Below are 18,470 nucleotides of genomic sequence, written 5' to 3' on the forward strand. Positions count from 1 at the left end.
CAGTGACATTATTTATTGCACTAATAAACTTAGAGAAACTTAAATGTCCATCAAAGATGAATGGTTAAATTAGGATCCAGCCAATCTGTGTCTGCTCTGGAGCCATAACATTAGTGTATATGGAGGGACAAATATGTGTGTGTGTGCATGTGTGTGTGTGTAAAAGGCGGGTTTACAGAAATAGATGAAAGCATCATCTCGCTTTTGGAAAAAATCAAGTATATATTAGTTTATGCAAAATTCAAAGAACTAGTACAAGAAGACAAACTGCTAATACTGGCTCTCCCTTCTGGGTGGTGGTATGGCAGACTTTTGCAATTCAAGTGACATGTTTCTACAATAGCTGAAGTTTTTACAGTGAACATATAAATTTACTAAGCAGAAAAATCAGAACAATATGTTAAGGCAGTCAGAAACTTTGAAAACACCACACTCTAGTACAAATTGGGCAGGGGGCAAGGGGAGAGTCGTCAGGGGTGTATGTCAAATGCTGTGTATGCAGAGTGATGCCGCTCGGCCCTTGTAACCTTGTGACCTCATTAGCGGTACTCAGCAGCCAGGCAGCAGCTGTCACCTGCTCTTCTGTGTTCATGGAGGTTCAAGTTCATGATAGACCCTTTTATGTTCTTCTTGAGCGATAGCCATTTTCCTCATAGATTCTAAAGAAGCAACTCTGTGTGCTTCAATGTGGGTATATTTATCTTAGAAGAGAAGCAACAATTCAGGAATAAGTTCCAAGCCTCCTTCATATTTGATAAAAATATTAGTGATCCTGGCCTTTGGAAAGCATGTCTCTGAAGAATTGCTTACAAATGTGGGCAGGGAGAAGAGGACTTCTGCAGGAACTAAGAGCAAGAACTAAGTGCTATATGCCAGTATAAAGTAGGTCATCGCAATGGCCTGTAGCTTTTCCATCTCAGTGTTTCTGGTCTCTGAACACTCTTTCAAAGCCCCTCTTCTTTCCAGAATATCAGGCTATGAGATTTTTAATGAGTTTGAAAGAGTATATTTTTGTATGTACTTTTGAAGTGCTGGAGAGTTGATAGCCAAAGAAAGTAAATTAATAACGATTTTGTTGCAGTTTAGGAAGTAACTCCTTGCACAGAGGTAATGTTCAATTAATATTTATTAACTGGTTGATTGAGGGAAGAGCAAGTGAGACCAAGTGTACAGCAGAAAATTTATTTGTAGGACGAAGACAAAACTCTTACTATAAACGGAAAGGCATCCACATTTAGCTAATCTCCACATCTATCTCTAAATGCATGACATCATCGAAGAGAGATAGAGTCATAGTTCCTATCTATTTTGAACCCAAAGTGTCTTCAGAAATTATTCCATTGACATGCAACTTTTTATGTTAAATATTTCACCTCAAGGTGAAATTACTTTCTAAATTGGCTCTTATCTTTTCATTTCTACGAATCAATTTACACTCTGAGGAGACTGAGGTCATGGAATTGGAAGGCACCTTGGGGATTATTGCAGGTCAAGGGGCAGGCCCAGAGGGTAGGGTCCTGGTGGTCTCACTTCGAGCACAGCCTTCCCACTTCTGTTTCAGATGTGGGGATAGAAATGACACATATAATTTTGTACTGGGAGGGGGTTCCGTGCTTTATAGGAAGTTCGAAAACCACTGATCAAGTCCAATTGGGGACAAGAAGACTAAATGCCAGATAGGATAAGGAATTGACCAAGGTCACCCAGGTTAATTAGTGCCAGGTCCTCATCTTATTACACTGCCATGTTGTTGCTTTCTCACTTTATCACACTCTTCTAAAATTATAGAATTATGGTGTGTCTGAGACTTTCAGTCCTTTAGGCCCTATCTAAAACTAGAGCTGAGCCCTGACTGGTGTGACTTAGTTGGCATGGCTCAGTTGGTTGAGCGTCATTCCAAAAAACAAAGGGTCCCTAGTTCAATTCACAGTCAGGGTACACGCCTGGGTTGCGGATTCAGTTCCCAGTCGGGGTGCAAATGAGAGGCAACCAATCAATGTTCTTACACATCGATGTTTGTCTCCCTCTCTTTCTCCCTCTGTCTAAATATAAATACACAAAATCTTTAAAAAATAAAATAAAATTAGAGCTGACCTTTATGGAGCAGTCAAAAATGGCTTATGTGCTAACTTTCTGTACTTCATTTGCTTCTTAATAAAGACAGTTGGTGATCTAACCAGTTGTGCGTCAGGTCCTCTAAGATGACCAAGTAGGGAGACTGATGTTTGGCAGAGTGGGAGGCTTTTCCGCACCCCTTAAATCCTGCTGTATAGGTGGTGGGTTCATCTATGCATATATGATGGACTTGAAATCAAATCATCTTACCCATATATAAAATATTATATATTTCCCCTCTCTCTTACCATAAAATTAAAAACCTATGAAAACTGTGTACTTGAAAATTATCACAACATTGGATTTTCTTTTTATTTAATTACATACTTCCTTCTTAGAAACACAATCTCGAAGTTTCTCGTAACTCTTGGCGGCCCCTTGCAATGCTTCAGTCTCTTTGGAAGAGGATGTTGCAACAAATGATGGAGTCTGTCAGGGTTCTTATCCCAGGACACTGCTATCTCATGTGTGGTACTCTATCTTAAGGGGCTGATTCAAAAAAGGTGAGAATCCTGTTTTAGGTATACTACAATTTTTTCAGTGTTTTCACTCTACTTGAAACAATGTGAAGAGTCAACCAACAGACAATAAATTCATCAGTGTGTTCAGACACACGAAATAGATTAGCATCTCCAAAATCAACCCATTCAATGATTAAAATTGATGTCTTCAGACAAAAGAGTTATGGAGAGCATTTTGTGTGTGTTTCATTCATTTTTATAACAATATATGAAGCCTCACTGCTCTGTCTTTTCAGATTGATCAAAGTGGATTTAAACGGATTCTAACTTGATTTTGGTCCTTGCTGCTATAGACTGCCTGAGCTCAGTGTTGGTCTTGGGGCAAGTTAGATACCAGGCACTCTTCCACCAAAATGTGGAGTAGAATGATTCTGGACCACGTTCCCCCCACAAAGAAGGATGCTATAATAAAGTTAAAACATAAAATAACTGATGGGCAATTCAGAGTTGCCCACAGCGTACTACACAATAAGTCAGAAGAATTCATCCATCTAGACCAGTGATTTTCAACTGGTTTGCTGCAAGAATTCTTAAAACATTCAATACCTGACAATTTAGTCAGAGATTCTGACCTCTTTTCCCTCATATTGTCAAATAAAAAAAAACGGCAACAGCCAACACAACAATAGCCATCCAGTGTGAATAGATCAAAATTATACCTATTTTTGTCATATCGGCAAAAAATACATTTGTTGGTGTGCCACAGAATTGTAGTAATTATAATAGTTTGTGTGCCAAGAGATGAAAAAGGTTGAAAATTGCTGATCTAGACCACCACAGTAGCCTCAGCCGGCTTCCTGGCTTCTGCTCTTGCCCCTTGTATAATCTGTCAGATACAGACGTCAGATATAAATGGCTTCTCTGACCACCCTTCTTCCCAAACAGCCCCAGCTCACTGCTTATTTTTTCCCCAGAACCTACCACAGTCTGTATGTGGCCCATGTATTTATATACCTGCATGTTGTCTGTCTCCTCTACTAGCTCGTGAGCTTATGAGGGCAAATGCCTCATCTTGATTATTAACCACTGTAATCCTAGCATCTAACACAGAGTCTGGCACTTAGCAGATACTCATGGAATGGTTGCTGAACAAATGAATAAATCTAAATATACCAAAAAAGAAACACTTCTTTGATACAGTGTTAACTAAAAATGAATACATACATACATACATACATAAAAATATAAAAGCTTTGGCACCATACGGGGTAGGGCAAAAGTAGGTTCACAGTTGTAAGTATAGGAAACAGAGTTTATTCTTATATTACTATTGATTAGTTATTGCATTATTTTCCACATGAATAACTGTAAACCTACTTTTGCCCCATCCTGTATATGCAATTTTGGGGGGGGGGAAAGTATTATACTATTTGAATTTTTATTAACAGGTAGGTATAATTTCTGTGACTTTTAAATATACAAATAAATTTTTCAATTTATAAATATTAAAATATAGTGAGAAACCTGCTTATAAATTACTTTAGGTTAGTGGGGATTATATGGCAATGTAAGACTTGGGATCAGGTTCTTATTCTGTTAACTTCCTGATCATTTGTACTGAATTTCAAGAAGCCAAGCAGCCATCTGATCCAAAACGGGAGTTTTATATGTATGGTACGCCATTTCAGAGCTCCCATTTCCTCCTCAGAGTCAGGAAGGCAACCTCACACTGATGTCTGGGTGAAAATTTTGTCCTGGGAGAGCTTCCTTTAGCAGGCCTAATAACTTGTGGGTTAGTGGAAGAATTCATCACTGGTTGGTTAAGGAAATGGAAGAATGAGAATTTTCTATGTGGCCGCTAGAAACTTAAGAACTGTAAAATGGTTTCCTATGGGGTCCATTGCTAAGTTTGAAATGACGCTGTCTTGTAGTCCATGGACCTCATACTTCAAGAGACTCCTATGTTTTCTATTGAAACCTTTCTCCCAGACTGAGCCAGGAACTAAGCCCTCACATTTTTAGGATTGCTCTGTGGACTATTTTTTTTTTTTTTTTTTTTTTTGCAGAAATACATTGATTGGTTGCATCAGTCCCTGAGCAGTAAGAATGAAATCTAATTTTAATGTAAGAGTAGTTCCTTCTGAAACAAAAATTCTCTAGCTTGTGGCTATCTCCTTAGAGCATCAATAGCACACCACACAGGTAAATATCAATTCACAAAAAAACTCCATTAAGGCAGACAGGGCAACTGCACATCATTAGCCTTGAGTGGCTTGAATTGCAAAGAACTCGGCTTTGTATTCTTGCTTTTCTTGGCCTGGTTGAACAAGGCCCACAGTTTTAGGTCCCAGATGCTCGTCTGAATTGAATTTGAGTTCCATGATTCACTCACTGAGTATTTACTGACCACCCCTGCATCTCATGTTAATGATGCAATGGTGAGCAAGGTAATCAAGATCCCTGGTGTCATGGATGTGCAGATCCCTTCCAGTGGATGTGAGGACAGAAAACAGACAAGGAACCACCTCAATAGATGCACTGAAGCATCTATTGCTTTACAAGAAAAAAAGAGAGAATCCTGGGGAAATGTTTAAAGATATGGGAAACAAGAAAGAACCAGACCTGCAAAAATATGAGGTGTTCCTGACAGTGAGAACGGCTAACACAAAGGCCCCGCACTTGCAGGACCCCAGGAGCGAGCACCCCCTCAAGTGTTCTTCTCCCTTGCTCACCCTGATCCTGACCCTGTACAAAGGCCCTAGGAGGAGCATTAGCTTGGGGTGTCCAAGATTCTGAAAGAAGGCAGGTGGGACAAGAGCATGATGGATACGGGAAAGTGTGACGTGAAATAAAATCAGACAGGTGGTTAGGGACCACAAGATGAAGAGCCTTGCAGGTGACAAAATTTATTTAAACACTCTGAACAGCCATGGAGGATGTTAAAGTAGAGGAAAATATATGCTTTATTATTTTAAATGTTTATTCCAGGTTTTGCATGGGTAATAGATCACACGGAGCGTTAAGTGTCAATGAGAGCTAGAAGGAATCTCAATCATGTAGGAATGAAGTGGAGAGAGACCATGACTGATAAAAGTCTCAAGGAAAAATGCTCATGTAGCTTAAGAATATTATCTGCAAAGGGTTTAGATGTAAAAGGCAAGGAAGGAAGGGGAAGACCAGGTGGAGGCAAGAAGGGAACAGAGTTGCTTGGTTCTGTAAAAAAAGAGTTGAGGCAGGTGTGGCTGGCCTCCCTCCTGCTTCCGAAATGTGTCTCTCTGACCCAGCTCTGATTTTAAGAGTGGGTCAGAGTGACACAGTTCCTGATCCTCCAGGAAGACTGGTCTCCAGGAGAGACCAATCTCCTGATCCTCCTCTTCCTCAGTCCAAGGCTAGGCCATGGACTGAGGAAGTCTTATTTACTTACTCCTACATTCAGGGATTTCCTGTGTAAAGTCCTATATCACTCACTTTGTCCTGTATTCTTTTGCCACTGAGCCTGGTCTTGTAAAGGTTCATTTGTGGAACTCTCACCTCTCAAACTGTATCTATACCTTGTGCCCTTCCTCCTTTCTTTCTTCCCACCCTCTCTCCTTTTCTTCCTTCCACAAATAATTAGTGAATAAATGCTATGTGTTAGGCACTGCCCTAGACATTGGTGGTGCCATCTTTAGCAAATTGGGTGCCAGCCCTCCTAAAGCTTATTATATAACAGAGGGGGGATGGCATTGATACAATAATCATATTAATGAGTGGGTTACTACAACTTTGGCATGTGTTCTGAAGAAAGGGTATGAACGTGTTGCTAGGGCAGAGCCTAACAAAAGATGACCTAGTTTAGGGAAATCAAGGAAGGTGTTCCCAAGCAAGTGAAATTTAAGGTGGAAGCCTTAAAGTTGAAGAAAATCTTGTGTGGTTGGAGCCCAGAAAAATGGGACAAAGAGGGGCACGAGCTGAGTTACAGGGAACCACATTATAGGTTCCGGTGTTCACTTTCAGGGCAAGGGAGAGAACCACTGCAGAGGCAGAAGTGTATTCTCCAATTACCTATGAATAACAACTGCTAATAGTAATAAGCTCCATTAATCAGAGAGGCTCTGGAGACATATGGAACCTCAGGCAAGTTATTTAAACTTGCTTTGCCTCAGTTTCCTGGTCTGTAAACTGGGGTAATAATAGTGCCTAGTTTTCAGGGTGATTGTAAGAATTAGATGAAATAACCCACATTTAGCACAGTGACTGACATGTGGTAAGTGTTCAGTTTAATGTTAGTTACTATTATTATTAAAATAATGGGTGACTTGCATCTCATTAAAAGTAAACAAGATCAAGAAGGACTGTTTAATAATTTTAAAACATATAAATACCTTTCTAGAGGGTCATACAGCATTCAGCAAGTTACATTAAGACACGTAGCTCTTTAGTGGTGGGGCTGGTCTTTGGCACAAATTTGTCTAACATAGGAAGCTGTGGTTTTGACCATTGCACAGTCATCCCCACCTGTCATTTTTAATTTAGGATGGATACATGTTACAAGAGCTGGTTCTGCTGGTAGATTAGACTGCATGCTAAAGGGAAGGGTCTGTGAGGAGTGGTGACCCTTATTCACACCATGACTAGAATGATGATCCTGATGGTTCATCCCATCCCATGTCAGTGGTGATGGTTTTAATGCCATAGTGAGCACCGTAAGCTTGATTCCTCAGGTGCAAGGTCACGAAAATGGGGAACCCTTTCCAGTTCTCCCAAGGGCCTTTCAGAAGCTTGAGATGATACTATTACAGCACCAAGCTTATAACGTACTTTTGTCATGAAATATTCAACATCTCTTGACGTAGGTAGTGTCAAGGCTCTCACTTTGCAAATAGGAAGCAGAGGCTTTAAAGGTTAAATATTTTGCCCATATCAGGAAAGTGATAGAGGCAGGATTTGAATCCAGCTCTGGTTGTCTAGACTGACCTCACCAAGCTGTGATGCTTGTTTTCATCCATCCTGCCCCATCCAACCCATACTTACTGGGCATACCCGAGGCCCTCTCTTTGACTCCTGACAAGGACCCAGGGTTAGTTGTGTGCAACTACGCATGTTGCTCAGTTGTACCTCTCCAGAGATTATTTGTATTTAGCTAGTGGTGTGCTGCATGTGGCTTGTACTGGCTCATGAGACCTGACTGTTAAATTTGCAGGAATTTTGTGAGCCAGTAGATGTCACATCAGTAGTTTAAAACTGGCCACAGTGGGAGTATTTACACCAGAGAAAGCGGCAAACCCTTTGAATCAGGGCTCCCCCACACTCTACTGTCATTACTACTACAATGGCTGTTAGATATTTACCAGCACACCACCAGGCCCTGATTTTTCATTGTCTTCTGTTAGAAAATGTTAGACATCGGGGACCACTTAGCAAAGAGTTTGGCAAGCACAGAGAAGCGTCTGCAATCATGCCTGCCAGGGAGCCACCACCTGCCCATTTTATGCTTCTTTCTGGCCCACTGCTCCAGCAGGACGAAGGATCATTCTGGGCCTACCGAAAACATGTGCACAGCTCCACAGGGGAAACAGATGCCAGAACTAACTCCATGTTAAAATGAAAGGCTCAACCAGCATTATAATGACAATAGGCATGGATATTTAAAGTTAGAAAAAAAACATACTTAATTTACAGAACTACAGAATTTGTCCCTGAGTAGGTAGAAGGACTGTTTTGCATAGGATGTCATAAATCTAGAATTTTAGAGCTGCAAGAAACATAACTTTACAAATGAGAAAAGAAAAAAGGAGCCAAAACCTTGAGAGGGGCAAAGATTAGCTCAGCATCACATGTCTCATGATGCATGTACATGTCTCCCCAACAAACTGGTATTTAGCCACAGAATCGAAGGAGTCCAGAACCTTGATGTTAAGCTCGACTTTAAAGAATTCTTTGTTGTTTACCTTCAATTGAAAATAAATATATTATTCTAACCTGCTGGCTCCCACAGGGACATAATGATGCCACAAACAGCTAATTTTTAATTACGCACCTACTAGGTGACAGGACTTCTCTAAGTACTTTATATGTTAACTTAAACTACATGAAATTGTTAATATCAGATCTTTTTTTAGCTACCAAATGGTGATTTCAAATAGTCCAATCTAAATACATTCTCTCTATTAACCTTTACCATCATCCCATGAAATGAATACTGTTATCACGCCCATTTTATGAATGGGAAAAATAAAGCTTTAATTTAAAAACAAAAAGTTTTGGCCTGGCCAGTAGCTCAGCTGGCTAGAGCATTGTCCTGATATGCTAAGGTTCTAGGTTTGATCTTTGGTCAGGGCACATAAGACTCAACCAATGAGTGCATAAATCGTGGAACAACAAGTCAATGTCTCTCTCTCTCTTTCTAAAAATCAATAAATAAACATTTAAAAAATAAAATAATTAAAAACAAAAAGTTTCTTTCCACATGTGTAAGTGCTATTCTTATTTATGGGTGATGCATAACATACTCTTGTGTACAGATTAATAGCCCTAAACAATGGCCCATAAATAGAGCATGAATATAAAGCCATAGATATTAGAAAACAAGAAATTTGATGATTGTCCATCTGCTACACAGCAGATTACATCTGCTATATTCTACACAAAAATGTTAGAAACCAGAGCTCAGTGCTCCCTGGAATGTATTAATTGCCCTGGAATTTTTTCATAATGCTTGAACAAAAAGGTAGAGTAATTTTACAACATTGTCATCTGAACGTTGTAATCAAGACAATTCTGAATCAAGACCATCTGGTTGTGTGATTTTTTGCAAATAATATTGTCTTGAATTCCCCACGAAACAGTTCACAAATAGCAATGCTGCTCAGAAAAAAATTAACACTAACTCAATTAGATGATGCTCTGTTGAGTCAGAAAAACACACTGATGAAAACTGTAAAATGGGCTTTAAGAAAATATTTAAAGGCAAATGACTGCTCTTTCACTATGAAGCAAGAACTTCTAATATTCTATGCACAATAAGAAATTGACTAATGACATATACTTTATCAGCTCTATATGAATCCTCCAAGTAAAAAACTTGCCTACTGGCTCTCTATTAATTTAACCAACAAATATTTACTGAGTACCTACCCCAGCAGCCTTGCATATGCTTTCTGAGTGATTGTTGATTGTTTTTAGTAAGCATGTGCTGACAATAAGCATGTGTTCTCACCTTTAAAAAGAGGCAGTACTATTTCACCTGACATTCCGTAACAGCCCAGCCTAAGTCAGGATTTCATTTCATCGAACACTTGAACACAACCCAAAGTTGTGCCTACAACTACTAAGTCTGATCCCAACAAGGAACTGGAGCATCTTTGTCTCAGACTGACCCCCTGATGTTATTTCCCTTCATTAGAATATCAGTGAAAACCCATGTCCAACTTCCCTAATGACAGGAAAATAATACGATGATAAAATAAGAAATCAACCACCCTTTAAAAATTTCTGGGAAAGACTAAACATGTGCTACTTTGTAGAAACAAAGGATTTTTTAAAAGAAAGCAGTGTTTGTAGACTTGTTTAGTCTTTGCAGTCGTTGTTTGGTGTGTGCAGTCCTTTCGTTTTATACAGAGAGAGCCTGGCAGAGCAGGTAGAGTCGTCTGTCCACGCTCGCTAACCCAGAGGGGAGTCAAGTGTGGTCTCCCAATCCCCTGTCCAGTGCTTTTTGTACTGAACTACAGAGTTTTGATCACTCATGTTGCTCTTGTTATTATTGACATTATGGAATGTAAGGATGCCTTCAGATATATAAAAAGACTGACTTAGCTAAGCAGCTGTAATCTTCCAGATAAGAACTGCTGGTCTGTACCACATAACACTTTGTGCACGATAACCCTAGTCTCCTGGGAAATTTTTAAGGAATGTAAAGGTTCACCACTGTGCCTTGCAAATTTTAGACAATTAAATGCCCAGAGAATATTTTCCCAAGCTATCAGGTGATGATCATGAAAACAAACAGAACTAAATTCATAAAATTGAAGACACCGAACCCCATCACTTAACCACCCAAAGAACTGGTTCCACCCAGTATAACATTAAGGAAACAGGGCACTATCATCACTCAGGTCTCAATGATTGCTGATATTTTTATTAATCTGAGTCCCATAAAATGTAACATAATTCAAATGAAATTTAAATTCTATCGTCATAACACTTGCCAAATAAAATATTACGATATAAACATTAAACTCAAGCTTGAAGGGGAAAATTGCTAATAAATATTAATTCTACTCTTTTATAGTTTCTAGAACTGAAGTCACCTAACACAACCACCCAACCTCTTGACTTTTCTCCACATTCTCTTCAGATTACTCTCATTGTGCTTTTTAGGTTGTTATAGCAAGTGTGTCTGTGTCCCATCTATCTTTACTTTATCCCATTTATTTCCTTCCTGATTCAGCCCCATCTGAATAGAAAATACTGTTTGAAAAAAGGCAAAACAGCAAAGTTCTTACATACCCCATGACGGTCCTCAAAGTATGCCAGGCTGGTTTTGGTTAAAACGAAGAAGCGGACTTTAAAGTTTGAGGGAGAAGTTCTTCTCTTTTGTTGGGATTTCTTGATAAGCTGTTCTTCTAGGAGGATAAAGTTGTTCATGATCCAGTTCTTGAAAAGCTACGTGCCTTGAGCATCAGCTCTCAGCACAAGCAGAGGAAACAGCTTCGGAGCAAGGAATGGGATGGGGAGGCAGTTGATCCTAAGAGAGTTGTTCAAAGGCAACTTGCCTCCAACGTTATCTTTCTATCAATGTTCAGTCAACATTGCTGAGCTTCTCTGATGTCAAAGGCCATAACCACATCCTTTCGAAATTCACAACACTAAGAGGCATAGGTAAAAAAAAAATACACATGCTCTTGGCTGTATGGTTTGAAAATGATATTTGAAAAAACTTAGAGTCAAAATGATATGAAGGACTAGAGTTTAATCTTTATGGTTCCTGGTTTAGCCCATCCAACATTAAGGCATGTAGCACGAGGGGTAGGAACATGGGCTCTGTGGCCAGTGGGCATAGTTTGTGTATTAGTTTCCTGTTGCTGCTGTAACAAACTATCGCAAACTCAGTGGCTTGCAAATGTATTATTTTTAATTCTGTAGTTCAGAAGTCCAAAATGGATCTCACAGGTCTGAAATCAAGATGTCAGCAGGGTTGGGGTCCTCCCTGGAGGTTGTCCAAGGTAGAATCTGTTTCCTTGACATTTTCCAGCTTCTCTGATTACCTGCATTCTGTGGCTCATGGCCCTCCTTCTCCATCTTCAAAGCCAACAACAAACAGCAGGTCAAGTATTCTGGTCTTACACAAGCACAACCACAATCCCATCTTCTGCCTCCCTCTCCTATACACAAGGACTTTGAGATGACCTCGCACCTGCCTGGATCATCTAAAATTACCCCTTTATTTTAAGGTCAATTATTAGTGAGCTTAATTGCATTTTATATCTTCATTCCTTTTTGCTGTGTAACCTAACATATGCACAGGATCCTGGGATCAGGACATGGGTGCCTGTAGGGGAGCCGTTATTCTACCCACCACAGCTCAAAACCTGGCTCTACTGCCGAATCAGCTGTGAGACTGCAGGCAAATTACTCAAGAGCTCCAAGCCCCATTTTTCCCACCTCGAAAAAGGAATAACAGAGCTCCTCCCCAAGGCACTGCAGGGCCACTTCTTCCAGTCTCATCTTATACCTTGCGCATGCAGTCTCACTCCAGCCCCCATGCATGCTGCTTAACGCTGCTTCGAACATCTGTTCATTTTGCTTAAAAACATCTTTTCTCTCTACTTTGCCTGATTAACTTTAAATTATACCACAAGTCTCAGTGTACATGTCACTTCCTCAGTGGAGTCTTCCTGATTTTCCTTAAGTCAAATCCACTAATTATACCCAGATGGCACCTTGTATGTTTCTCTTCATGCCACTTATGACAGTTGTAATTATACATTTTGCAGGGTGAATTTTGGATTAATGTCTGTCTCCCCAACTAATCTAGAATGTCCATGATGGTCAGGATTATGTGTGGTTTGGCTCACCATTCAGTACTCATCAACCCTCACAGTGCCTAGCACATAAAGAGGGTGATAAGAATGTGTTGAGTGAATCACCAAACAGGGTGGGACAATTAGAAAAGACAAGGAGCATAAAACACTTAAGAGAAATATATTGAAGTTTATTATTTTTAAAAATTTAAATAAAAGCCCATAGGAATCTCTCTGCATTACAGCTAGATAATTGCTTTTCTACCAAAACTCAGTGGAAAAGCAGTAGATCCTCCAGAATGGCATAATAAACAAAGCATGCATGGACTCTGAACACAAAGGTGTGTTGGAATCCCGGTTCTGTCACTTACTAAGCTGTACATATCTGAGTAAGCTACCTATCCTTTCTGATCCTTAGCATCCTTCCGAGGGTCCTTTTGAGAACTGAATCCCATAAACTCTGGGAATGGTGGGTGCTAGGTGTCTTGCTTAGAATTAGTATATGTTTGAAGTATAGTATGTAAGTTCCAATTCTAGTATGAATAACCAAGAAATCTCAGGGTAAGCAGAGATGGCATATACTGGGCAGAGATGAATAATGAAACAAAGCAATTATTATTGTTGTACAGATGTGCAATTATGTAAAATTTATTTTAAAATGTAAATGATCAATGAGCAGATTACAGCTTAGCTTTGTTTTGTACATTAGATGCCCCAGCATAATCAAGGCACTCAGGGTGGTGGGGGGTGGGGGACACACTTTAAATGATCCCTCCTCCCCGATTCTGGGGCTTTAAGATATTCTCAAAAGAAAGAGGTAGCTTTGTTGTTGTTGTTTTATGTTTTTTTCTTCTGAATATAGACCTGAGACTGTAGCTAATCTCCCCTTCTTCTAAGGTAACTGACTCCCAAAAAGTTACCTGGACATCTGGCCAGCCAGAATAAAGATAACATTTTTCAGCCATGTAATTGTTTTCTAGATAATGGAACATAGCAGAACTGATGAGCATAACTTCCAAGAAATGTCCTAAAGGGCAATCATTATACCATTTTTATTTTCTTTTTCTCTTTTCTTGCTGACTAGAGTATGGAAGTGATGGTTGGAGCTGGAGCAGCTATATTATATCATGAGGTAGAAATCATAAGGTGAAAGCAATGACACATAAGACAGAAGGATATTGGGGTCCTGATGACCTTGAATCTTCCATTCCAGCCTTGGAGCACTTTTTTTTTAACATATAGAAAAAAATTCTATTAACAATAGAATTTTTGTTAACATATAGTTAAATTAACATATAACATATGTTATATAGTTAACATAATTAACAATTAACATATAGTTAAAAAATTCTAACCCCCTGTTATTTTGAAGTTCTGTCATAAGCAACACACCTAATTTCAACTAATGCAATGCTATATTCCAAACTGGACTGTAAACTCCTTTGAGAAGGGTAGATTTGTACAGGTTTGTTCAGGTTCAAATATTTACAGACTTCACAAAGTATCTTCTGTGGGAAAGCAAAGTATCACCAGTAGGTATTGTGATAGGAACCTATTTTTTGCCAAGTCTCTGTGGAGTGCAGCCACAGTAATGGTATTCTTTCTCTCATAGCACCTTCAAATTCACTCACTGGGATTTGTCTCCATCCTCACCTAAATGTAACTTAAGATCCTAGTATTTTCCCTATTACTTTCAGGAAAACATCATGAAGATAAATAATCCTGTTGCTTTGGTTTAAAAAGTTCAATACACAGGTGCCAAATTCAAGAAACTCTTACTCATCAAAGGTGAAGGAATTTGGGTGAAGGAATAACCAGTCTATTATTCTGAAAACTGAGAAACAAGGAAAAGAATAAACTCTATGTCCATTTTTCCTAAGGAACCCTATCTCAGTTTAGTAATCAAATACTTAATAAGAGGAAGTCCTCAAGAGAAGAATTCCAGTAGATAAATGAGGAAGTGATAGACTATCACCACTTTGCAATGCTGATGACATAATGAACCTGGGCAACTCTCATTAATAACTACTAAAATCATTGTGTAAAAATCTACTAGGAAAATTTTGATTTATATACTAGACTGATAACACTGTAACATAATGATTAATCTTAACATCATACAAAGAGAGACAACTAGACATTCTATTTCCTGATGTGATGAAATAGGAAGCATAGGAAACCACCTACGCAGAAGTCTTGCCAAAAAAAAAAAATCAAATATGAATCTCTTTAAACCTCTAGATCTATATTCAAGTTTGCAGAAAGTACAGGAGATAGAAAACATGACAAATACATGGAGATGCAAGTGAACAAGTCCAAAGTACACAATGACCCATGTTTGCAACAAATAAGTCAGAGGAAGAACCTAGAGATTGAAAGAGACTTTTTAAGAGACATGTCAAGCATGGGATGATTTTGTTTTGATGTAGAGTCAAACTAATTGTATAAAGACATTATGAGACAATTAGAAATCAGAACACTGCATATTTGATGATTAGTTAATCATCATTATTAATCAAAATTTAATTGTTATTTTTAAAAGTGTAGTAATGGCACTGTTGTTATGATAAAGGAGTCTTTATTTTGCACAGAAATATACCGAAATGATTATTGATAAGATAATAAAATGTCTGAGATTTGCTTTGTTAGAATCCAGTGAAGAGGGAGAAATAGGTAGAGAAGAGGAAGAAAACTGGCCATGAGTTGAAAACTGAAGTGAGGGACTTCTGGTCAAGATGGCAGCATGGGTAGACATGGCTCATCTCTTACAACAACCAAATCAAAATTACAACTAAAATATAGAACAACCATCACTCAGAAATGTCAGACAGAGTTTAATAAAAGTCCAACAACTACAGAATTAGAGAAACCACATCCATCCAGACTGGTAGGAGGGGCACAGATGTGGAACAGGCTGGTCCCACACTCACATGTAGTGGATAAAAATCCAGAAGGGATATCTCAGGAGCAAGGAGTCCCAGCCCCACACAAGGCCCCTCAGCCCAGGGTTCCAGTGTCAGGAAGATAAGTCCCCACAACTCCTGGCTTAAAATAACAGCAGGGATTGAGTTGATGGGAGAAACTGTTGGAGCCCAAAGTAGTTCTTAAAGAACCCACACATTGACTCAGACTCACTCCCTTTGAGCTCCAGAACCAGGGTGGCAGCTTGAAAGGCACCAGTGGCATACTGGGAGAAACTGAAGTGTCTGACAAGCCATTGTCCCCTTTTTAAACCCCCCCCCCCCGACAGAGCCATACAGCTGGCAAGCAGGTGCCATATTTGAAACTCTATCAACCTGGCTAACACTGTTTGACCAACCTTGGAGATCTTCAGAGACTCTGCCCCATGCAATTTACTAGCTCACCCAAGATGCTTTTCCATATGAATGGCTCACCTTGGCTCATACTGCACAACTTCCTAAATCCTCTCAAACAAGAAACAGCTGGCCTCAGTGACCCTCAGGCCTGGCACTAGCAGCAGCCAGTCTATATTCACAGCTTGGCTTTGCCTGGGAATCTCCAAGTCCAGCACAGGTAGCAGCCTTCTCATATTACCTTATAGCTCAAGCAGGGTGGTCTTGGGCAAAACACAGATAGGGGCTGACCTTGGCCAGTACCACCAGAGAAACTCCAGGGCCAGCACACTCTGTGGACAGCTACAACTATGTCAGAGCACCACCATCCTGCCCCTGCAATGCTGATCCTCCATGGAGGTAGGATGTTTGTGATCACAGCCAGTCCTTGCAGCTGACTGGCCTGGGTAAATCACTCCAATTGATCTGCCAACAGCAACCAAGGCTCAACTATAAGAGGAGAGTGTACTCAGCCAACATAAAGGGCACATCTCAAGTACTCAGCTTGAGTGATAGGGGAGATTGTGCCACTGGATCCTACAGGACACCAACTACATTAGGCCACACTACCAAGACAGGGAGTCAAAACATCTCTACCTGATACATAGAAACAAACACAGGGAGGCTGCCAAAACAAGGAGATAAAGAAACATGACCCAAAATGAAGGAACAGGTCAAAACTCCAGAAAGTGAGCTAAACAAAATGGACATAAACAATCTATCAGATGCAGAGTTCAAAACGCTAGTTATAAGAATGCTTGAGGAACTTAGTAAGAACCTCAACAGTATAAAAAAGATCTAGTCAGACATGAAGGATACACTAATTGAAATACAGAACAATGTACAAGGAAATAACAGTGAGTGGGTGAAGCTGAGAATCAAATCAATGATTTGGAAATAGGGTAGAAAAAACAACCAACCAGAACAACAAGAAAAGAGAATCCAAAAAACAAAAGAATAGTATAAGCAGCCTGTGGAATCATTTCAAGTGTTCCAACATTCACATCATAGGGGTGCCAGAGGGAGAAGAGAAGGAGCAAGAAATCAGAAATCTATTTGAAAAAAATAATGAAGGAACACTTCCTGAATTCGGTGAAGGAAATAGACATGCAAGTCCAGGAAGCACAGAGAGTTGCAAACAAGATGAATGCAAAGAGGCCCACTCTAAGACACATCATAATTTAAATGCCAAAGGTTAAAAATGAAAAAATCTGAAAAGCATCAAGAGAAAAGAAGTTATTTACCTGCAGGGGAGTTCCCATAAGACTGTCAGCTGATTTCTCAAAAGAAACTGCAGGTTAGAAGGGACTTGCAAGAAATATTCAAAGTCATGAAAGCAGGGATCTACATCCAAGCTTGCTCTACCCAGCAAAGCTACCATTTAGAATCTAAGGGCAGATAAAGAGCTTCCCAGACAAGATAAAACTAAAGGAGTTCATTATCACCAAACCATTATAATATGAAATATTAAAGGGACTTATTTAAGGCAAAGAAGATCAAAACTATGAGCAGTAAAATGACAAATATACATATCTATCAATAATTGAATCTAAAAAATAAACTAAGCAAACAAGAAGAACAGAGACAGAATCATGGATACGGAGAGTGTTTTGATGGTTGCCAGATGGGAGGGGATGTGAGGGAATGTGCAAAGAGGTGAGGGGATTAAGTAGTACAGATAGGTAGTTACAGAATAGCCATAAGGATGTAAAGTACAGTATAAGAAATGGAATGGCTGTAGAACTTATTGTATGCATGACTCATGGACATGAAATAAGTGTTGGGATTGCCTGAGGGAATGGGTGCTGGATGGAGGGGGGCAATGGGGGAAAATCAGGACAACTGTAATAGCATAATCAATAAAAGACGATTAGAAATTTTTTTAATTGAAGGTAGGTGATGAAAATATTTTATTCCATTCTTTTCATATTGCTATATGTTTAAAATTTTCCATAATGAAAAGAGAGAAAGTTAAGGAAAAAAACCAATTTAGTGTAACAATCAAAACTTGAAACACATTGCATTGAATGCTTTTTCCTCAAGCTAACTATGGTTCTGCTTCAGTCTTCAAAGCATGCTGCCTTTTCCACTGCATCCTAACTCCTCCTCCCTCCCTGCACCCTAGCCTGGCTCCCAGCCCACCCCTTCAGGCTTAGGCATGGGGAGGAAGAAGTGGAAAATGCACAGCATTCAACAGGGCTACAGATGTAATCTGGAGTCGATGCCCTCTACATGTGGGAGACACACCATTGCTACTTTTTCTTTCATGGGAAACTTTGGTTGTGTGTTTTGTTGTTGTGATTATTTTCAGAGGGCCCTGATAGTAGTTCTCCTATTGTGGGAGATGCCATTCGGACTGGCCAATGCACCTAACCCTCAGCCCTTGGGCTCCTGCTGGTGCACCTCTAGGGTGCCTCCTGCTCCCCCAACTCTGTTGGGACCCCTTTTCCATTTCAGTTATCCCCTTGGGTGAATTTTCCTTGAAAAGGAGCTACACATCACTTAGTGACTCTGGTGGCTCTACTCAAACACTCAGGCAT

At 39.7% G+C, this 18,470-nt stretch overlaps 1 protein-coding gene across 1 annotated transcript in view; it reads right to left on the reverse strand.

Moving 5' to 3' along the window:
- ITK (IL2 inducible T cell kinase) overlaps positions 1-11,359 on the reverse strand; it is a 60,848-nt gene extending 49,489 nt beyond the window's left edge. Inside the window, exon 1 of the mRNA XM_037152256.2 lies at positions 11,064-11,359. Coding sequence (XP_037008151.2) covers positions 11,064-11,201 — 138 coding nt within the window. The 5' untranslated portion in view covers positions 11,202-11,359. The remainder of the gene's footprint in view (positions 1-11,063) is intronic.
- Between the last annotated feature and the right edge of the window lie 7,111 nt (positions 11,360-18,470).

The sequence above is a fragment of the Artibeus jamaicensis genome, unplaced genomic scaffold, assembly GCF_021234435.1.
Source record: "Artibeus jamaicensis isolate MK-2021 breed Jamaican fruit bat unplaced genomic scaffold, CSHL_Jam_final contig_432, whole genome shotgun sequence".
NCBI lineage: Eukaryota > Metazoa > Chordata > Mammalia > Chiroptera > Phyllostomidae > Artibeus > Artibeus jamaicensis.